General features: G+C 36.9%; 1 protein-coding gene across 6 annotated transcripts in view; it reads left to right on the top strand.

Moving 5' to 3' along the window:
* Positions 1 to 304: 304 nt before the first annotated feature.
* LOC123533759 (SWI/SNF-related matrix-associated actin-dependent regulator of chromatin subfamily B member 1-like) overlaps positions 305 to 23,676 on the top strand; it is a 34,740-nt gene continuing 11,368 nt past the window's right edge. For 2 of the 6 annotated variants that reach the window (XM_045315594.2, XM_045315592.2), the window contains exons 1-7: positions 305 to 446; positions 10,946 to 11,051; positions 14,544 to 14,673; positions 19,100 to 19,159; positions 21,423 to 21,560; positions 21,806 to 21,933; positions 22,131 to 22,306. In XM_045315594.2, the coding sequence (XP_045171529.2) occupies positions 354 to 446; positions 10,946 to 11,051; positions 14,544 to 14,673; positions 19,100 to 19,159; positions 21,423 to 21,560; positions 21,806 to 21,933; positions 22,131 to 22,306 (831 nt within the window). In that variant the 5' untranslated portion in view covers positions 305 to 353. Of the gene's footprint in view, positions 447 to 10,945; positions 11,052 to 14,543; positions 14,674 to 14,730; positions 14,861 to 19,099; positions 19,160 to 21,422; positions 21,561 to 21,805; positions 21,934 to 22,130; positions 22,307 to 23,676 lie in introns of all 6 variants that reach the window. The other 4 variants (XM_045315597.2, XM_045315596.2, XM_045315598.2 and 1 more) reach the window with 2 other exon arrangements.

Below are 23,676 nucleotides of genomic sequence, written 5' to 3'. Positions count from 1 at the left end.
ACTCTTCATATGCTAATTTGGTTTCTTTCCTACATTGATGTTTGAGACTAAGGTAAGTTTCCTTGGGAATTTTTTTTTTGTCTTATATTTCGTAAAGGCTTTATCCCGTCTTCTGTAGAGTCGTTTTAGGTGGTTAACCTTGATCCGAGGGAATTTATCTTTGGTTGATGATATTTTATTACAAACACAGCGCACTTATCAGTATTTCAGACGGGATCGTCCGTCATATTGTGTTTCAAGTTTCAAGTTTCAAGTTTATTTGACTGACCGTTTGTTGCCAACCATTGAAGTAGTGTCCTCTAACCTTTGAGAAGTATTTCTTACAGGTTAATATTATTACAGCAGCCGGAAAAATGGCGTCAGGTGGAAGATTGAAAACATTCGGTGATAAACCGAAGTCGTTTTCTTTGGAGGAAAATGGAGAAGCGTATTATATCGGTTCTGAAGTAATTAATTCTTGTTTATTTTAAGACTTGGTACATGAATTATGCTTACTTTGCCGCTGTGTTATTCAGACGCCTCGGCTGGGTTGATCAAACAAGCTTGTTTTCTTTGTTTTCATAGTATTTAGTCGAAGGTCGATGCCATGAGCATTACATTTGAAATGTATGCCGTATCTCCCGCCGGAAGACTTTTTCTCCCGTTTTTTCAGTATATCTCCCGGTCTCCCACCGGGACATGAAAACCTCCCATAAAAAAAGGCAGTGGCTAGGGTTACGGTACCGTAATCCTAGCCTCGGATTCTAGGATTACGGAAGTTCCGTATTTCTAGACAACCCTGTGAGAATAGGCTAGGATTACGGAAGTATTTAAGAGGAGTCAAATATATATATTAGGACATGCATAAATGATGTTTTAAACTTAATAGCGACTTTTTATGCCTGTCGTATTATTTCGTGTTATCGATCCGCCATTTTGGGTTAGTAAAAGAAGAAAGAGAAAAGAAAAAAAGGTGAGAAGAACAATTAAAAATGAAAGAAAAAAAATGCAAAATCACGACTATGAAATAATAACGTACTCGAAAACAAAAACAAAATTACAACAATATTTAAAAAAAAAAAACAATAACAAAAAAAAAAACCAACGATTATTTATTATGGAAATTGAAAAGAAAAAGAAATGGGCCATGAACTGAGCACCTCCTCGTGATGTAACCCGGATATAGTTGGACAATTATGTAAACATTGAAACATTACTATTTTCATTCAGAAGATTTTAACTTTTATCATTCATAATCATTCATCAACAGTGCATAAATAATTGTCCATCTATATTTTACTAACCCAAAATGGCGGATCGATAACACGAAATAATATGGCAGACATGAAAAATCGCTATTTTAAGTGAAACAAGTAAGTTAACAACATCATTTATGCATGTCCTAACATATATATTTGATTCCTCTTAAATACTTCCGTTATCCTAGCCTATTCTCGTAGGGTTGTCTAGAAATACGGAACTTCCGTAATCCTAGAATCGGAGGCTAGGATTACGGTACCGTAACCCTAGCCACTGCCATAAAAAAATGAATATGCCTACTTTTTACGGTACGACCGACACTGGAATATGCGTCAATTGTCTTGGACCCCTACACAAGATCCAGTATCCAAACACTTGAGAATGTACAGAGGAGAGCTGCCCGTTATGCCTGCAATGATTACCACACAAAGACCCCAGGATGCGTCATGAATATGCTATCGGACCTAGGCTGGGAGTCACTGGAAAGTCGGCGCAGACAGATCAGGCTAGCAATGATGTTCAGGATAGAGAACAATCTTGTTGACATCCCCTCAGACAGGTACCTACAACGCAGTGATGCACGCACTCGAGGCCAACACAGGTTCTTCCAAGACCGCATCAGTGACAACAGATATGCCAACGCCTTCTTCCCTAGGACGGCTAGAGAGTGGAACAACCTCCCCACCACTGTTGTTACAGCCCCAACCTTGGAAGCCTTCAGGTCCCTCCTGATTGAGTGACCTGCCACCACACCACTGAATTGACAACATTGTAGATAATTTTAAAGAATTTTAAATGACACTTTTAAACTTTTGGAGACTGAAGGCCATTACGCATACTCAGTCTCGCAGAGCTAATTACGTTCTGCAAAGATCCCAGCTCTTAACGGGAAGAAGAGGAAGTTCTTGTCAGTTCGACCCTTCCTGTGGTTTCGATCCCTTAGCATTTTCCGAAATAATGCACGAGACGCCTCTGACATCAGCCAAGTACTGGTTACGTTTGATACGTTGAAGATTCACCTAAGCGTAAAACGCGAATTTATCACTCAACATGCGCAAAAAGCAGATAAATCATCAAACAAATGGTTGCCACAGTATATATTCGACCTTAATTTCATCTAAATTCCCTATTATTTGCCATTAAATCGTTGTAGTTTCCATTTAATTTTCGGTAAACTTTCTTCCACGCAACCGGACTCTTGCAGGTGTGTATTGATTTTTCGGCCGGTAGTTGCTTCCCTTTCAAAAACCCCGTATTTTACCGTTAAATTCATACTTACTGGTCCACCATTTTTAATGCAAAATGGGGCGAGTGGCTGACGATTTCGCGGGTTGTTGGTTCATGCAATTGTCCGCGCACCTGCTCTTTTGACTCTAAATTTCTTGATTTTGCTTCGAATCTTATTTAATAATACATTTTGTTGCATAATGCCAGTATTTTTGATTTTTCAACCAACTGATTGGTGTCTTATAGAGGGTCAAACGAAATAAGGCTGCTGTGCCTAAACTAATTTCTTCGTCCAGAAACTAATCATCCAGTTGACATGTGTTTTTAAAAAGTTACACTTTCCAGTTTGTACATCGTTATTTTACAATTCTACATACAAGTGGCTTCAGGGCGGAATGAACAAAGTGAGCTGTGCGGTAAATACTAATTTTTCACATTAAACAAGACTTTCTACACATATGCATTCAGAGGGTGCGAATTAACAAGAAAGTTTTTTAGTGATTCAGACTGATGACGTGGTTGGTTTCATGTATGCATAATTTATATATTTTATATTTCTTTGTGTTTTAAGCTATTTAAATCTTTGGAGGAATGGCCAAAATATATTTTGACCTAATTTTGACCCTTGCACATGTCTTTGTTAATGCGCATGCGCAGAAGAAAGTGTTAAGGGGATCGAAACTACAGCATAACAGGCTAAATTTCAGAAAAAAAGTCCTCTGTTGAAAAATCGTATCTCGGACCCAAAAATTATGTAGACCTTTAGAAAATACTTGAAATTCAATATCGAGTAGCCAGGATTTACTCTTCAAACATAATTTTGATAGTTGTCTATAATCCCTAGCTTGTTTATCGAGAGATACGTGCCTGAGGTATTAATTATCTTACCACCTACTGTCACCATCTGCAAACAATTAACCATTTAATTTTACCCGTAGGCAAGATTTTAGACTGATTCAATAACATCAAAGTCGCTGATCCGTAGTTTTCAAAAGAATATGAACAGCAGTCTTAAAATTATGTCATTTTACAGGGTTTTTTTTTTTACTAAGAAAGTGACACCGATAGTCGGCATCTTCCCCTTGGAAAATTTTTCCCCAATAGATCAATTTTCCCCAAAAAATCAATTTTCCCCAATCTACCTCTAATTCATATGTTTCAGGGATCAAATTTAGCGGTCACTAACTCATGAAATTCGAGTGAGAATAAAAAAATCCAAGTAGGAAATCATGGCACTGGAATATTTTCGCGATCAAGTTTGATAATCGACGAATTAGTTATTTTACTGATAAACACGTGACCACTTGTAGACGCTTGTCGCTGTTATAAATGAAATTATCGGATATCTAAGTAAGCGTCTAGACGAAATTTACTTTTGTTTTGGTTGGTGATTCGAAAAATGCAAAAATGGAGAGGAAAATCAAAAGTTTCTTTAGGCGAAAAAGGACAAGGGATACTTAAAATTCTAGCGACACCATGGGCAGTGACCTGAAAGAACTTAAAACTTCTGCGTCCAGCCAAAAGTCCAGAGAATCATCAAGTACTTTGGTTTGTTCTGAAACTAGAAAGTCCCGGCCTGTCCGAACCGTGAAAACGTTGGAAACGGAGCTGAACATTTATTATGAAACCAAATAACCAAGTGGAACCAACCATGTTGCTAGTGGAAAAAATGGCACTGCATTGTTAGTGGGGGAAAATTAAATTTGATCCCTGAAATAGGATAACTTAAAATCTGAATTGCTGTAAAAAATCTAATGTACTAATACACTGTAAAAGCAGTATCACATGATGGATATAATATTGTGAATTTTCCCCAAATTGGCCTCTTCCGCGTGGTTTTTCCCCATTTGACCAGCGCCCAGCGTCTTCCCCAACTCCTAAAAAAAGCCTTGTTTTACCGCCACCTGCCAAAGTGTACTTTCGTTTTCGCTGACCTCAGTGTTTATCGAGCCATCAGAGGATGAGACAGTGTAGTGCTATCACTGATTTTATGCTTCTCAATTTAAATACTTGCACACCATGCAAAAAATCAACCACGATTTAACAAAAAAATTGCGAGTTAATGTCAGAAACTACACAAAATTTCGGACAAACATGAATTTGGATACTGGTACTGATGATAAACCCGGACAGATGATAAAGTCGACCACCTTGGAAATATTGCAATTTGTTATTTATAAAATAGAACACACCATTTAATAGTTTCCACTTACAACACCAACTGGTGTAAACAAAAACAAAATTGGTAAATATTCTGTATAAATAAATGACTTACATTTATTTTTATAAAAAAAAATTATCCAAAATTACTGGGGAGAGGGTGTTTTTTGTGCATGCTCATTGTCGAAACATGAAGGCCTGACAATGACTGCTGCACCTTTTTGTGGAAAGTTTCGATATGAAAATATGAAGAAAATTTTGTAAATGACAGAGTGTTCGAATTTATCATCAGTCAACGTTCATACGGTCCCCATTTTACAAACCCTGTTTAGGGCCTCACTTTGTGTGAGTGTGCTAACTAGATATAAATTTGAATTATGTAACGTTTTCAGCAAATGTTAAGCTTAATTTTGATACCGACCATTGCTTACAATTTACAGAAATTAAAAAGTTACAGGTAAAAAACCTCATTTTCTGTTTGGGTTTATCATCAGTACCAGTAAGTGAATTTTACGAAATAAATTGTTATTCATACTGTCTGAAGAATTGACTGCCATTCCTTTTTGATATTGTCATGTTGCAGTAATTATAGGGAGAAGAATTCCCAGTTTAAATACATGTAATTTTAATCTAAGTATGGACAATCCAGCAAAAGAACGACTTTCATTTTTGTTTTAACAACTTCATTTCTGAAAAGAAATGACTGCCCATAAAAGACTGTTTTGACATGATATCTCCACAATCTTTTGAGTATTGTATGCTAAAACATGTCAGAAAGAACACTCTCTCCAGATGCAGAAGCATCAATACATAAAATTAAAGCAAAAAGTTCCTGGTTCAATCTTTCATGGAATTCTGAATTTCCTTGGATTAAGTAAAGTGCTATAAGTTATAATCATGCATTCTGTACACAACTGTTGGCTCTACTAATCCATTCAATATAGGAAACTTGATGATTTTTTCATGAAAACGGCTATTTAGCCATAAAAAATGAGCAACTTTCAACTTACCTCTGTAATTACTTGATGGATTTGATTCAAACTTGAAATACTTATTCCTCATCATTATCCACATCATCTGACATAAGGGCCATAACTCTGGCACCAATATTTCATGAATTATCCCCCCTTTTCACTTAGATTTTCAGGTTAAAGTTTTGATGCACTTTCACTCTATCTCTGTTATTACTGAATGGATTTTGTTTCAAACTTGAAATAGTTGTTCAACATCATCACCCACATCATATGACACAAGGTGCATAACTCTGGCACCATTTTTTCATGAATTATTCCCCCTTTTTACTTAGAATTTCAGGTGAAAGTTTTGGTGCACTTTCACTATACCTCTGTTATTACTGAATGGATTTGATTCAAACTTAAAATAGTTGTTCAGCATCATCACCCACATCATATGACACAAGATGCATAACTCTGGCACAATTTTTTATGAATTATTCCCCTTTTTACTTAGAATTTCAGGTTAAAGTTTTATGCACTTTCACTCTATCTCTGTTATTACTGAATGGATCTGATTCAAACTTAAACACTTGTTCAACATCATTACCCTTATCACATGGCACAAGGTGCATAACTCTGGGACCAATTTTTCATGAATTATTTCCCCTTTTTACTTAGAATTTTAGGTTAAAGTTTTGATGTACTTTCACTCTGTCTCTGTTATTACTGAATGGATTTGATTCAAACTTAAAATAGTTGTTCAACATCATCACCCACACCATATGATGCAAGATGCATAACTCTGTCACCAATTGTTCCTTAATTATTCCCCCTTTTTACTTGGAATTTTAGGTTAAAGTTTTGATGTACTTTCACTCTGTCTCTGTTATTACTGAATGGATTTGATTCAAACTTAAAATAGTTGTTCAACATCATCACCCACACCGTATGACACAAGGTGCATAACTCTGGCACCAATATTTAATGAATTATGCCCCTTTTTGCTTAGGATATACCTGTGTAGTGTTTTGATACATTTTATCTTTACCTCTCTTATTACTTTAAGTTGATATTTTTGACATAGACTCAGGCTAGTGTGCAATATCTTCATCCACAGTTGGAGTCATTAAACACTCCAGTGACAGCTCTAGTTTCCTCAGATGTGCCCAGTTTCACTATCCAGCATGGAAATAGTCGAGGGCGCTGTCTCCTGTGACAGCTCTTGTTTAACATGTATTAATAATAATCGGTGTAAATATTTCACAGTTCTGCTGAATTAAATAAACCTTATTCTATCGCTTTTTAGGCGAAATACTTAAATTTATAAATAAGGACAAGATCTATTAACAGGCTAGGGCCTCTGTGGCCGAGTGGTTAAGGCATTGAATTCTTCATGTAAGGAAGCTGTCCAACTGGCTTATGGTTTCATTTCTTTCCTTTGTAGAAAATACTAACAACATTAAAAAAAAAACACCATTATCATTATAAACAAACGATCTGATAGAAAGTTTTTAGTTAAATTCATAAGTATCACTTAAAGCATATCTGAGCTTGTTTTTTAGTACTCTGTGTTGGATGACTCAGTGCTTGCCAGGGTGGAAGAACAACCAACATGTAATAATACTTGTAGCCTGGCGAGAACCCAGACATATATATCTCATACAACCTTATAATACTTAAATCTTATTATCCCCGGCCGATGAAATCGTGAGGGGGGTATTGAAATGGCTTTGTCCGTCCGCAGCCATTTCTCAGTAACTAGCAGGTAGAATTTCATGAAACTACATACTGCGATGATGCCTGTCAAGTTTTTTTTTGGATTGGTCAATTTTCCTTAGAGTTATTACCCTTTATTTACTGAAAAATGCCCAAAAATGTCCGTCTGCAGCAATTTCTCAGTAACTATCAGATAGAATTTCATAAAACTTGAAATAAACATGAACCAGCATACCACAATGATGCCTGTCAATTTTTATTTTTTTTGGATTCAGTTTCCCTTAGAGTTATTGCCCTTTAATTGTTAAAAACTCCACAGATTTGTACATAACAAACCAACCAGTTGGTAGAATTTCATTAAACTTTGTTCATTCTTTTCCATAAACATTTATTATAAACATGTGAAGTTGTTGCCTTGGTCACACCCCCTCCCTGTCCGCCCCACCCCCCCTAAAAAAAAATCATTCCTTTTGATTATTTTTTTTCAAATCTTCCATGAATATTTTATCAGCATGCAAAGTTTCCCTCACCTCACTCTCCACTCAGTCATGTCACCATCCCGGTCATGCATCTGCCCCCCCCCCCCCCTCCTTTTTTTAGCTCCAGTATTGGGAGAATAGGGGGCTATACTACTTTCCCCGGCGTCGGTGTGACCCTTCTAGGTTAAAGTTTTTCGACAATCTTTGTTTTTCTGTCATATCTTTGTTTCTATTGCTTATATCTTACTGTAACTTCACATAAACATTGTCCAGTATACAAACAATGTATATGTAGGGGCTGAGCCCATTATACCAAATGTCAAGGTCACCAAGCTGTTATACTTAGGTTATTTTTATGGTTAAAGTTTTTCGGCAACCTTTGTTTTTCTGTCATATCTTTGTTACTATTGCTTATATCTTACTGTAACTTCACATTAACATTGTCCAGTATGTTAACAAAGTATGTACAGGGACTGGGCCCATTTTATCAAAGGTCAAGGTCACCAAGGTCTTATACTTAGGTTATTTTTTAGGTTAAACTTAAAGTTTTTCAGCAACCTTTTTAGCTCACCTGTCACGAAGTGACAAGGTGAGCTTTTGTGATCGCGTGGCGTCTGTTGTCCGTCGTCCGTCCGTCCGTAAACTTTTGCTTGTGACCACTCTAGAGGTCACATTTTTCATGGGATCTTTATGAAAGTTGGTCAGAATGTTTATCTTGATGATATCTAGGTCAAGTTCGAAACTGGGTCAGGTGCGGTCAAAAACTAGGTCAGTAGATCTAAAAATAGAAAAACCTTGTGACCTCTCTAGAGGTCATATTTTTCATGAGATCTTCATGAAAATTGGTCAGAATGTTCACCTTGATGATATCTAGGTCAGATTTGAAACTGGGTCACATACGGTCAAAAACTAGGTCAGTAGGTCTGAAAATAGAAAAACTTTGTGACCTCTCTAGAGGCCATATTTTTCATGGGATCTTTATGAATATTGGTCAGAATGTTCACCTTGATGATATCTAGGTCAAGTTCGAAACTGGATTACGTGGGGTCAAAAACTAGGTCAGTAGGTCTAAAAATAGAAAAACCTTGTGACCTCTCTAGAGGTCATATTTTTCATGAGATCTTCATGAATATTGGTCAGAATGTTCACCTTGATGATACCTAGGTCAAGTTCAAAACTGGCTCACGTGGGGTCAAAAACTAGGTCAGTAGGTCTAAAAATAGAAAAACCTTGTGACCTCTCTGGAGGCCATATTTCTCAATGGATCTTCATGAAAAATGGTCAGAATGTTCACCTTGATGATATCTAGGTCAGATTTGAAACTGGGTCACGTACGGTCAAAAACTAGGTCAGTAGGTCTGAAAATAGAAAAACTTTGTGACCTCTCTAGAGGCCATATTTTTCATGGGATCTTTATGAATATTGGTCAGAATGTTCATCTTGATGATATCTAGGTCAGGTTTGAAACTGGGTCACGTGCGGTCAATAACTAGGTCAGTAGATCTAAAAATAGAAAAACCTTGTGACCTCTTTAGAGGCCATATTTTTCAAGAGATCTTCATGAAAATTGGTCAGAATGTTGACCTTGATGATATCTAGGTCATGTTTGAAACTGGGTTACGTGCGGTCAAAAACTAGGTCAGTAGGTCTAAAAATAGAAAAACCTTTTGATGTCTCTAGAGGCCATATTTCTCAATGGATCTTCATGAAAATTGTTGAGAATGTTCAGCTTGATGATATCTAGGTCAGGTTTGTAACTGGGTCATGTGCGGTCAAAAACTAGGTCAGTAGGTCGAAAAATAGAAAAACCTTGTGACCTCTCTAGAGGCCATATTTTTCACGAGATCTTCATGAAAATTGGTGAGAATGTTCACCTTGATGATATCTAGGTCAAGTTTAAAGGTGGGTCACGTGCCTTCAAAAACTAGGTCATTAGGTCAAATAATAGCAAAACCTTGTGACCTCTCTAGAGGTCATATTTTTCAATGGATCTTCATGAAAATTGGTCAGAATTTTTTATCTTGATGATATCTAGGTCACATGTGCTAAAAAACTAGGTCACTATGTCAAATAATAGAAATAACTAGGTCATACTCAGTTCAACACTGGGTCATGTGGGGATAGGTGAGCGATTCAGGACCATCATGGTCCTCTTGTTTTTTTTTGTCGTAACTTTGTTAATTTTGCTTATATCTTACTGTAAGTTCTCATAAACAATGTGCAGCATACAAACATAGTTTATGCAGGGGCTGGGCTCATTATACCCAAGGTCACCAAGGAGTTATACTTGGAATTATTTTCATGTTAAATTTTTTTCAAAAGCTTTATTAATAGACATATCTCTGGTACTTTAAAAGATAATGACTTGAAATTGAAAATATTTGTTTATAATCATCATCTGCATGTGTGGTTACATACCCCATAACTCTGATTGTATTTTTGACAGAATTATGCCCCTTTTGTACCTATATTTTTTTTTGCAATCTTTGCCTTCTGGATATTACTTTAATGCAATATAAGGTAACGACTTGAAACTTAAAATGTATCTTTATCTCTATCATCTGCATGTGTGGTAACAATCCCCATAACTATGATTTGTATTTTTGACCAAATTATGCCCCTTTTACACTTAATTTTTTTAACAAACTTCATTTTCTGGACTTAACTTTGGTACTATATAAAATAATGACTTGAAACTCAAAATAATCTTTACCATCACCATCTGCATTTGTTTTAACAATCCTAATAACTCTAATTTGTGTATTTGATGGAATTATGCCACTTGGTGTATACATCTTCCTTTTATAGTAGAGGTGTCTTATTCAGACATATATTCATTTTATTGTCAAATCCCCGAATAGTGGAGCACGCTGTCTTACGGACAGCTCTTGTTTTTTTTTTAATTATTAATTTTCCATCAATACTTATAATCAACATGTGAAGTTTTGTACCCTCACCAGGTCACCCCCCCCCTGCCCCCCCCCCCATTCATTTTCTGTTAACACGATTTTGACTAATGAAATTATTTGCTTCATAGTAACATCCTTAACTTTTTGCCAGGTATATTTTTGCCATTCCTCACCGCAAACCCTTTCGGCCGGGGATACCAATTCATTGAATTTGCTTGTTAATATGTTGATAATAATTTTTCTTTAAATCTGTTCGCAGGTTGGGAACTATTTGCGCATGTTCAGAGGCTCTCTGTATAAAAGATTCCCGTCCATGTGGAGACGGCTCATTACAGTAGATGAGAGGAAGAAACTGGCACAGATTGGTAATTTTATCTGTCACACTATTTAATTCTAGGGTACATTAAAAAAATTTGTAATAAGTGAAAAAGAATGTGTTTATAGTACAGTGACTACAGTCCGGAAATGAAGATCTTTTATTCGTGGTATTATTATTAGTAATATTACAATTGTATAACGTCTGTTTAATTTCCCACAGTATGTTAATAAATGACAAATAACATTGAAAACATATGTAATTCTATTGAGAGAGTGACAATCACTATGGGTGTGTCAGTTTTACTGAATACTAGACAAGTTCTTCAGGGCAAGTAGTGGGGGGACGAAATCTTATACTCTGCTAAACAACAATGTAATTTATGGTGTAGAGGGATAGCATTGTTTTTAATGACTTTAAATTCTGTCAAATCAGATCAAGAAACTTTAAAGATATAATATGCACATTTTTCACTGTAAAAGTATTTCATCATTAGATATTGACTTTAAATGTAGAAGATGCTCATCAAATGTATTTCATTGGCTAAATATAAAAAGTAACTGTATTTGTATGCCTGCTTTCACACTTAAATGCCGTGTAGTAACTGTCATTTGTTTGAAATAGTGGCAGTAGTAATTCATACACATACATAATCACATTTATCAAGTATGTTCTATTTTTAGCTCACCTGTCACAAAGTGACAAGGTGAGCTTTTGTGATCGCACGGTGTCCGTCGTCCTCCGTGCGTGCGTCCGTAAACTTTTGCTTGTGACCACTCTAGAGGTCACATTTTTCATGGGATCTTTATGAAAGTTGGTCAGAATGTTCATCTTGATGATATCTAGATCAGGTTCGAAACTGGGTCACGTGCCTTCAAAAACTAGGTCAGTAGGTCTAAAAATAGAAAAACCTTGTGACCTCTCTAGAGGCCATATATTTCACAAGATCTTCATGAAAATTGGTCAGAATGTTCACCTTGATGATATCTAGGTCAAGTTCGAAACTTGGTCACGTGCCTTCAAAAACTAGGTCAGTAGGTCTAAAAATAGAAAAACGTTCTGACCTCTCAGGAGGCCATATATTTCACAAGATCTTCATGAAAATTGGTCAGAACGTTCATCTTGATGATATCTAGGTCAAGTTAGAAACCGGGTCACGTGCCGTTAAAAACTAGGTCAGTAGGTCAAATAATAGAAAAACCTTGTGACCTCTCTAAAGGCCATATATTTCACAAGATCTTCATGAAAATTGGTCTGAGTATTCATCTTGATGATATCTAGGTCAGTTTCGAAACTGGGTCATGTGCGGTCAAAAACTAGGTCAGTAGGTCTAAAAATGGAAAAACCTTGGGACCTCTCTAGAGGCCATATATTTCATGAGATCTTCATGAAAATTGGTCAGAATGTTCACCTTGATGATATCTAGGTCAAGTTCGAAACTGGGTCACGTACCTTCAAAAACTAGGTCAGTAGGTCAAATAATAGAAAAACCTTGTGACCTCTCTAGAGGCCATATTTTTCATGGGATCTGTATGAAATTTGGTCTGAATGTTCATCTTGGTGATATCTAGGTCAAGTTCGAAACAGGGTCATGTGCGGTTAAAAACTAGGTCAGTAGGTCTAAAAACAGAAAAACCTTGTGACCTCTCTAGAGGCCATACTTGTGAATGGATATCCATAAAAATTGGTCAGAATGTTCACCTTGATGATATCTAGGTCAAGTTTGAAACTGGGTCACGTGCCTTAAAAAACTAGGTCAGTAGGTCAAATAATAAAAAAACCTTGTGACCTCTATACAGGCCATACTTTTCATGGGATCTTTATAAAAGTTGGTCTGAATGTTCATCTTGATGATATCTAGGTCAAGTTTGAAACTGGGTCAACTGCGGTCAAAAACTAGGTCAGTAGGTCTGAAATTATTAAAATCTTTTGACCTCTCTAGAGGCCATATTTTTCAATGGATCTTCATGAAAATTGATCTGAATGTTCACCTTGATGATATCTAGGTCAATTTCGAAACTGGGTCACGTGTGGTCATAAACTAGGCCAGTAGGTATAAAAATAGAAAAACCTTGTGACCTCTCTAGAGGCCATATTTTTCATGAGATCTTCATGAAAATTAGTGAGAATGTTCACCTTGATGATATCTAGGTAAAGTTCAAAACAGGGTCACGTACCTTCGAAAACTAGGTCAATAGGTCAAATAATAGAAAAACCTTGTGACCTCTCTAGAGACCATTTTTTTCAATGGATCTTCTTGAAAATTGGTCAGAATTTTTACCTTGATACTATCTAAGTCAAGTTCAAAACTGGGTCACATGAGCTCAAAAACTAGGTCACTATGTCAAATAATAGAAAAAACGACGTCATACTCAAAACTGGGTCATGTGGGAAGAGGTGAGCGATTCAGGACCATCATGGTCCTCTTGTTTACTTAGCACACAATACTGTTAGTGTTATGAACAAACATGTTAATTTCATGTTTACATAGATATTGTGTACTAATTGTACATTTTTTTATGTCCCTGAAGGGAGGCATATTAGTTTTCAACTGTCCGTTCGTTTGTTCGTTAGTTCGTTCGTCACAACGTTAACTTTTTGCATGAATGCACTTTACTCGCGAACCACTGCACCCAGAACCTTCAAACTTCACATGCTGATAGTACTTATTGAGTACACCATTCCTACTGACTTTGGGGTCACCAGGTCAAAGGTCAAGGTCACAGGGGCCAACGTTAACTTTTTGCATGAAGGCACTTTACTCGCGAACCACTGCACCCAGGACCTTCAAACTTCACATGCTGATAGTACTTATTGAGTCCACCACTCCTACTGACTTTGGGGTCACCAGGTCAAAGGTCAATGTCACAGGGGCCAACGTTAACTTTTTGCATGAAGGCACTTTACTCGTGAACCACTTCACCCAGGACCTTCAAGCTTTACATGCTGATAGTACTTTATGAGTACACCAACACTACTGACTTTGGGGTCACCAGGTCAAAGGTCAAGGTCACAGGGGCCAATGTTAACTTTTGCATGAAGGCACTTTACTCGCGAACCACTTCACCCAGGACCTTCAAACTTCCCATGCTGATAGTACTTACTGAGTACACCACTGACTTTGGGGTCACCAGGTCAAAGGTCAATGTCACCAGGTCAAAGGTCAAGGTGCTGCGGGGGCATTTGTCAGCATTACTGACAGCTCTTGTTTTCAAATATGAAAACTGGGTATAAGATGCCTTTAATTGTTACTAGAAATAAGGTCATATGAGGTAAAGTTTGTCTGATTCTTGTAATATTTACACTTTGAAACCATTTAGTTTTATAGGCATGAAAGTTTGTCGTTTGGCTAAAACGGACCATTTCTTGGGTATATGAAGAAGTGAATTGGAATTTTTAAGGATTGAAAGATTTTGATTTTTATTTGTTTATTGGGATTATATTTTGAGCATTGGCCCAATCACAGAAATGATGAGAATTAGTTCCCAGTGAATATGATAACCTTAATACAGTATCATAATCAACATGATTTAATCTACAGCGGGATTTGGTCAGCAGTCATTAGCAACAAACATCTCATTACTTAGAGCCACAGAAGTAGACGAAATAATTGAAGGAGGAGGTGACAAATATAAGGAAGTGGGTTTTGCAACCGAACCAATCATAAAAAGGTATACCATCCTTCACCTGTTTAAATATTAATCATACAATGATTATGATACTTTCAGCGGGATTTGGTCAGCATTCGCTGTCAACCAGCATAACCTTACTGAAAGCAACAGAAGTTGATGATATTATTGAAAATGGTGGAAATAAATACAAAGATGTTGGGGTTTCTAGTGAACTTGTGTTCAAAAGGTAGATCACGTGTTGTTATTGCATGAGTATATGCTTTCATGCAAAAGAATGCTTTTTGCATTAAACAATTTGCTGCATTCATAAATGTGTACATTGACCTGCATGTTTTGTTGTTATAAGTATTTACAATGTATGTTAAGGTATGTTGGTTCTGTAACTCTCTGTGCTGGTACCAGGTTAGTTGAGTGTAAGTGTAGGTCATTTGATGCATAGCATGCTTGCATCCTGGCTTCATGAAGTGCTTTAATTAGTATGGGATACTGATTGTTATAATTATGAAGCACATTGTATCTTATTGAATCACATTTCTCACAGCTTAGCTCAGTAGGTAAGAGTGTTGGTCTACGGACCGCTGGGTCGCGAGTTCGATCCTCGGGTGGGGCGTATGTTCTCAGTGACTATTTGATAAACGACATTGTGTCTGAAATCATTAGTCCTCCACCTCTGATAATTCATTTGGGAAAGTTGGCAGTTACTTGCGGAGAACAGGTTTGTACTGGTACAGAATCCAGGAACACTGGTTAGGTTAACTGCCCGCCGTTACATGACTGCAATACTGTTGAAAAACGGTGTTAAACCCAAAACAAAAAAAAACATTTCTCACAAGAATTTGAAAGATAAAACATACCTTTTTGATAGAAGTTTTTAGCTCACCTGTCACAAAGTGACAAGGTGAGCTTTTGTGATTGCGCGGTGTCCGTCGTCCGTCGTCCGTCCGTAAACTTTTGCTTGTGACCACTCTAGAGGTCACATTTTTCATGGGATCTTTATGAAAATTGATCAAAATGTTCATCTTGATGATATCTAGGTCAAGTTCGAAACTGGGTCATGTGCCTTCAAAAACTAGGTCAGTAGGTCTAAAAATAGAAAAACCTTGTGACCTCTCTAGAGGCCATATATTTCACAAGATCTTCATGAAAATTGGTCAGAATGTTCATCTTGATGATATCTAGGTCAAATTCTAAACTGGGTCACGTGCCATCAAAAACTAGGTCAGTAGGTCTAAAAATAGAAAAACCTTGTGACCTCTCTAGAGGCCATATATTTCATGAGATCTTCATGAAAATTGGTCAGAACGTTCACCTTGATGATATCTAGGTCAAGTTTGAAACTGGGTCATGTGCCATCTAAAACTAGGTCAGTAGGTCAAATAATAGAAAAACCTTGTGACCTCTCTAAAGGCCATATTTTTCATGAGATCTGTATGAAAGTTGGTCTGAATGTTCATCTTGATGATATCTAGGTCAAGTTCGAAACTGGGTCACATGCGGTCAAAAACTAGGTCAGTAGGTCTAAAAATAGAAAAACCTTGTGACCTCTCTAGAGGCCATATTTTTCATGAGATCTTCATGAAAATTGGTCAGAATGTTCACCTTGATGATATCTAGGTCAAGTTCGAAAGTGGGTCACGTGCCATCAAAAACTAGGTCAGTAGGTCAAATAATAGAAAAACCTTGTGACCTCTCTAGAGGCCATTATTTTCATGGGATCTGTATGAAAGTTGGTCTGAATGTTCATCTTGATGATCTCTAGGTCAAGTTTGAAAGTGGGTCACGTGCTGCCAAAAACTAGGTCAGTAGGTCTAAAAATAGAAAAACCTTGTGACCTCTCTAGAGGCCATACTTGTGAATGGATCTCCATAAAAATTGGTCAGAATGTTCACCTTGATGATATCTAGGTCAAGTTTGAAACTGGGTCACGTGCCTTACAAAACTAGGTCAGTAGGTCAAATAATAAAAAAAACCTTGTGACCTCTCTAGAGGCCATACTTTTCATGGGATCTGTATGAAAGTTAGTCTGAATGTTCATCTTGATGATATCTAGGTCAAGTTTGAAACTGGGTCAACTGCAGTCAAAAACTAGGTAGGTAGATCTAAAATTATTAAAATCTTTTGACCTCTCTAGATGCCATATTTTTCAATGGATCTTCATGAAAATTGATCTGAATTTTCACCTTGATGATATCTAGATAAGTTCAAAACAGGGTCACGTACCTTCGAAAACTAGGTCAATAGGTCAAATAACAGAAAAACCTTGTGACCTTTCTAGAGACCATATTTTTCAATGGATCTTCATGAAAATTGGTCAGAATTTTTATCTTGATAATATCTAGGTCAAGTTCAAAACTGGGTCACATGAGCTCAAAAACTAGGTCACTATGTCAAATAATAGAAAAAAACGACATCATACTCAAAACTGGGTCATGTGGGAAGAGGTGAGCGATTCAGGACCATCATGGTCCTCTTGTTTTTTGGAGGGTTCTTTCTTTGCAGTTTTGCAAAAATGTAATGTTGTTTAACTGAAGATAATTTCTTTCATTTGTTAAAGGGTTTATGAAAACCCTGTTTCTGATTGACAGCATATAGAGGCCGCCAAAGCTAAAGGAAAGTGTCTAGCAACTTCTGATACACTACTTGTTTAATGTTGCCAAATTTGTCCAGAAGCAAGCCTTGCATCAACCTTTCTTCTAAGTTAGTTAAAAATGGTTCAGAATCTGTTTGTGTCAAGTTCTTGGCAGAGGTAGTTTATCTGGATGATGCTTATAAGCTTGAAGAGGAAAAGAGAATTCATAGTCTGTTTAAATAAAACGTACAAGTGTTTGCTTTTGAAATGGAAGTGATTACTGAATGCTTTGTATAGGTGGTGGAAATGCATATTTTGCTTAATTCAAATGTTTATTGCAGTAGTTCTCCTGAAGTAAAGTAAAAATTTATATTTGTAAAATGAAGCCTATGATGATAACTTCCTGTCTTATACATGTACTTTACTGCGTACAGTTGTAACAAGTGTTTTATTGGCTGTCTTTTTATCAGTATTGGTTCAAGCTTGCACCGGCTTGCATGTATTAGAATTTAGAATGTGATGTGTTTTGCATTAAAATAATGTCTGCAAAACAAGCTGTTCATTCAGATAGGATGAGATTTAGGACTTCATTTGTTAATTTACAGTTAAGGTGAGATGTAGGACTATATTGCTCGGTCAATACTAGGAGAACTTTCCCCATAACTTAACTAATATAATCACCATTAATCAGTATTTTTACCAGGTGACGGCAGATGCGGTATTTTCACGATTGATATAGCTGTGAGTGTTAAAAGATATGGTCCCGGGTGAAGACCAGGGAGGCATATAGTGTTTGAACTCATTCTGTTGGTCCGTTACATTTTCTTGTGTACTCAGCTCTTACAGAATTCATCCAACTTAAACTTTGTATAAGTGGACATGAGCATACTGTTGGGACTTTTATATTCAATTATTATTTTTTCAGAACTGTGCCCTGTTTTTGGTCTTAGCCAAAAAACTTTCAAGGCATATGTTCCGACAGTCTAACAAAAACAGGCATAATTTTAAAATAAATAAGATAAACTCATCTTTCAATTCACCATTTTCTCAAAATTTTATCCCTTCCTGATCATCTTGATATAAAGAAGACACAATGCAAGAGTTATGGCCCTTGACTTAGTCAAAAAAATAAAAATTTGTGTCCCATGTATCTCAAAATGAACTTGACCTAGATTCATAAAACAGAATATTGTTCAGTAGCATGTAAAGTTGTGCAGCTGGTGTTCTCACTCAACTAGGCCAGAGTTATGTTTCTTGACTTAGTTAAAAATACACATTAAGTTCCTAAAAGTTTGTGTTGCAAACATTTTAAAAAATATTTCATCTGGAGTCACGAAACCATGTACAGTGACAGAAGTGGGGGCCACCTGTGTCCTAGGCACACATATCTAGTTTTAATTTTGATGCTCTCTTATAATTATTTGAGCAATATGTCTTCTCTTACATTTGATAACTGAAGGTAAAAAATAAGAGTTCACTTCTGCCTTGCTATCAAGCTAACTCGGGTTCAAGTTCTGGCCAAGGCTTAAATGTTTTTAGTCTGGCACCAAACATAAATAACCCACCTGTAGATTGTAAATGAGACAACGGAACTTCCCAAAGAGGTTCAGTCTGAAGGATGACTTCTAAAATGGAGGGGTGTATGTAATCAGTTGGAATATAATGATGCACTTATACCGACTTGCTATAGACCTAGTTTTTATGGCATCATAGTAGTGGGTCCACTTAAGGTTTGAGACGTCACGGGTTTGAGAGGGTGTCACGACTGAAATATTTTCAGTCTATTGCCACTTGATAGCACTCTTTTGTTTGGAATTTCTGCAACAGGAAACAACATCATTGAAATATATTTAAACTATTATCATCCCATTGTAATTACACATATTTGTTTCTTAGTCCTAGTGTACTGAAGAAAGCAGCGCCTTCTGTTCTGGAAAAGAAATATTACTCAGACAGGTTGTAGTGGGCATTGTTTTATTATGGTTGAGACAGTTCTGTTGGAAACATACGTTTTAATTTCATTATTACATATTTTGTTGTTACATTTATTTTTGTTTTTTTTTTAAGCTGACCTGAACTATGGGTTCAGGGTGAGCTATTATTATGGTGGGGATGGTCCAGCAGCATTCATCGTGTGTCATCCACATTTTATTTAAATTTCTTCTCTGAATTACCCCAAACTAGGTCTGTTGCCAAAATTGATAACACTTTACTAACACAACATCTTCTTATGAACCACTGTGTGAATCTTCACCAAACTTGATCTGTAGCATCAACTGCTTTTTCTCAGGTTTGTACAAATAATTCCATGTAAAGCACTTAGGGGTCACCAGAGCTTAAAAATAGGAAAAAAATCCTTTCATGAATAACCTGATGGATTTTCACCAGGCTTGGTGTTAGCTCCCCCGGATGGACATTTCTTGAACTTTTTTGTATGAGTCTGCTTGACTGTACTTAAGGGTCACAGGGGTGGAGGGCAATCATGGCTGAGCGGTTAAGGTTGTTGACTTCAAATCACTTGCCTTGCTTAGGGTGTAAAATTTTTTCAGGTGAGGAAGCCATTCGGCAGGCTTATGGAAGGTTGGTAGTTTTACTCAGATGCCCACTTTTGCCTTCAATAATTCTGGGGAGGGGCACCTAGGGTCTGCCGCCAGCATTAAAGCTTGAAAGTATCCATATGACCTATAACTTGGTCAGTTTGGCCTTTTTTTAAAGTTTTTTTAGATGGTTCTGCTTGACTGAAATTAAAAGCCTTTAAAAAATATCTTCTCATTAATCACTTGATGGATTAACACATTTTGAAATAAGCAAGGTCAAGGTCAGATGTGCGACTTTGGCCTGTTTGTTTAGTTTTTTAGCTCGACTTTTTAAAGAAAAGGTACAGCTATTGCACTCGCCCCGGTGTCGGTGTAAGCGTCGGCGTCGCCGTTGGTTAAAGTTTTTGATAAAGTCGTATATCTCTGTTACTATCAAAGCTATTGACTTGACATTTAAAATACTTATTTACTATCAAAGTCTACACCAGGAGAAACAGGGGCCTCTGTGGCCAAGTGGTTAAGGTCGCTGACATCAAATCACTTGCCCCTCATCGATGTGGGTTCGAGCCTCACTCGGGGCATTGAATTCTTCATGTGAGGAAGCCATCCAGCTGACTTACGGAAGGTCGGTGGTTCTACCCAGGTCCCCGCTCGTGATGAAATAATGCACGGAGGGGCACCTGGGGTCTTCCTCCACCATTAAAGCTGGAAAGTCGCCATATGACCTATCATGTGTCGGTGCGACGTTAAATCCAAAAAAAAAACAACAACAAAAACAGGAGAAACAATCCCCATAACTCTGCTTTTAATTTTGACAGAATTATGCTCCTTTTTAACTTAGAATTTTTGGTTAAAGTTTTCGATAAAGTCAAATATCTCTGTTACTATCAAAGCTATTGACTTGAAACTTAAAATAGGTATTTACCATCAAAGTCTACACCAGGAGAAATAATCCCCATAACTCTGATTTGAATTTTGACAGAATTATGCCCCTTTTTAACTTTAGAATTTTTTGTTAAATGTTTTTGATAAAGTCAAATTTCTCTGTTACTATAAAAGCTTTTGACTTGAAACTTAAAATAGTTATTTACTGTCAAAGTCTACACCAGGAGAAACAATCCCCATTACTCTGTTTTGAATTTTGACAGAGTTATGTCCCTTTTTAACTTGGATTTTTTTTACTTGCAAAGCTCTAATTCAGAGTCAAGCACTGAGAAAAGTCGAGCGTGCTGTCTTACGGACAGCTCTTGTTATGAGCATGTTGACTTTAGGAGTACCTGTGGGACTGAATTTATTATACTGAAGTTAGAGATCAGTCTGAAAACCTAAGCACCTGACTTATTGTTTCTGAGCACAGTTTTAATATTGACCATCAACAAGGTTTTTAGAATGGTTATAGAACACAGTACTAAGCATGTGGGAATCTGTTAATATTAAAAGTGTAGTGTGCAGTTTAATGAATCTTTGTTAGAACACTAGTACATTTGTGTTGTTTTTTTTCATTTACTTAACATGCTTCATTGTCAGTAGGTGGTTTTTTTGAGCAATTACTTTATATATCTGTTCTTAATAAAATTTTAAGAAAGGTTGAGTTTCTTTTTTTACAGATACATAGATAATTTTCCTCATTTTATTTTGTTCTCCATTGCTATTTCCATGCTATGCTATATTACTATACATAGAGGTGAATCAAAACAGAAGCGTTCCACATGGGTACCAACAGTTCCAAGTACGTCACATCATTTAGACGCAGTACCATGTTCCACTCCTATAAATAGAAACAGACTTGGAAAACCAAAAGTGAGGACTTTCCCACTGTGGTATGTTTTTCTATTCACTATTGTTCTTAAATTAAATCCATGTACATTGATCACTTTCAGCAGATTAATCTTTGCTGTGTTTCAGCTCTTGATACAAAATACAGAAAAGCTAGGCTGTGGAATTTCATTAATTATCCTGCAATCGTAATTATTCATGCTCTTAATTTATAATTTTTGTTCCATTTTTGCTGAGTATTTATTTTGGTATGTCATGATGAATATATACAATGTTCTAAATGTTTTAGTTATGACGACTCTGACCCCTCACAGAATCACGAGAATGCCAACCAGCTGGAGAACCTTGTACCAATCCGACTAGACATGGAATACGAGGGACAGAAACTGAGAGACTGTTTTACCTGGAACAAAAATGGTAGCAATTTTTCTTCAAAGATTCTGTTTAAAATGCTGTCTTTTTTTGTACAAAAATATTCCATAAAATGTTTTCTATTTATTTGAATCAACAGTTAGCTTTTTTTTGATATGATATATGTTCAATATCATGGTTCTGTGAGAGCCTTAGGGTTATCATGTCCCTTGTGTTTCAAAACTTTGCCTTTTTCTTTTCAGAAACCTTGATAACTCCGGAGATGTTTGCAGAAATACTATGCGATGACCTTGACCTTAACCCTGTAAATTTTGTCCCAGCCATAGCACAGGTCATTAGGTCACAGCTAGAACAGTACCAGAATGAGCAGCCAGAACCGGTTGAAGAGACACCATCGGATCAAAGAGTAATTTTAAAGGTAAACTATTCATTGTGATGTTGATACATTTAGTTTGCCTGTGATCATTTAGGTAATTTAGGTAATGCAAGAATGTTACAAGAACTAGAACTGACTGAAGACACCCAACAGATCAAAATAAAACAAGAGCTCGTAGAACACGAAATGCCCCCCTTGATTCATTCAGTAATTGCACAAGGAACAGAAATTATTTGGTCACTGTACATAAAAGTTCTACTATTCTGGGTCAATGTGACCTTGACCTTTGACCTACTGACCTCAAAATCAATAGGGGTAATCTGCTGGTCATGATCAACCTCCCTATTAAGTTTCGTGATCCTAAGCCCAAGCATTCTCAAGTTAACTTACTGAAATGGTTTAACTGTTCTGGGTCACTTTGACTTACTAACCTCAAAATCAATAGGGGTCATCTGCTGGTCCTCCCTATTAAGTTTCGTGATCCTAGACCCAAGCATTCTCAAGTTATCCTCCGGAAACGGTTTAACTGTTCCGGGTCACTTTGACATTGACCTTTGACCTACAGACCCAAAAATCAGTAGTGGTCATCTGCTGGTCATGACCAACCTCCCTATCAACTTTCTTGATCTTAGACCCAAGAGTTCTTTAGTTATCATCCGGAAATCGTAAAACTGTTCCGGGTTGCTGTGACCTTGACCTTTGACCTACTGACCACAAAATCAATAGGGATCATCTGCTGGTCATGACCAGCCTCCCTATCAAGTTTTATAATCCTAGGTGCAAGCGTTATTGAGTTATCATCCAGAAACCGTTCAACTGTTCTGGAACACTGTGAACTTGACCTTTGACCTAATGGCCTCAAAATCAATAGGGGCCATCTATTGGTCATGATCAACCTCCCTATCAACTTTCATGATCCTTGGCCCAAGCGTTCTTGAGTTATCATCCGGAAACCGTTTAACTGTTCAAGGTCACTGTGACCTTGACCTTTGACCAACTGACCTCAGAATCAATAGGGGTCATCTGCTGGTCATGACCAACCTCCCTATCAACTTTCATGATCCTAGGCCCAAGCATTCTTGAGTTATCATCCGGAAACCGTTTAACTGTTCAAGGTCACCTTGACCTTTGACCAACTGACTTCAAAATCAATAGGGGTCATCTGCTGGTCATGAACAACCTCCGTATCAACTTTCATGATCCTAGACTCGAGCGTTCTTGAGTTATCATCTGGAAACTAATTGGTGTACATACCGACAGACCGACCGACCTACCGACCGACCAACATCTGCAAAACAATATACCCCTCCTTCTTCGAAGAGGGGCATAATAACAGACAAACAAGACTTTTGCAGTTCAACATGTCAATGCTATCGCTATCATCATAAATACTGGAGCAGACATCTAAAATG

This window comes from Mercenaria mercenaria, chromosome 12 (assembly GCF_021730395.1).
Source record: "Mercenaria mercenaria strain notata chromosome 12, MADL_Memer_1, whole genome shotgun sequence".
NCBI classification, from domain to species: Eukaryota; Metazoa; Mollusca; class Bivalvia; order Venerida; family Veneridae; genus Mercenaria; species Mercenaria mercenaria.
The sequence above is the reverse complement of the archived record's forward strand: the minus strand, read 5'-3'. Positions and strand labels throughout refer to the sequence as shown.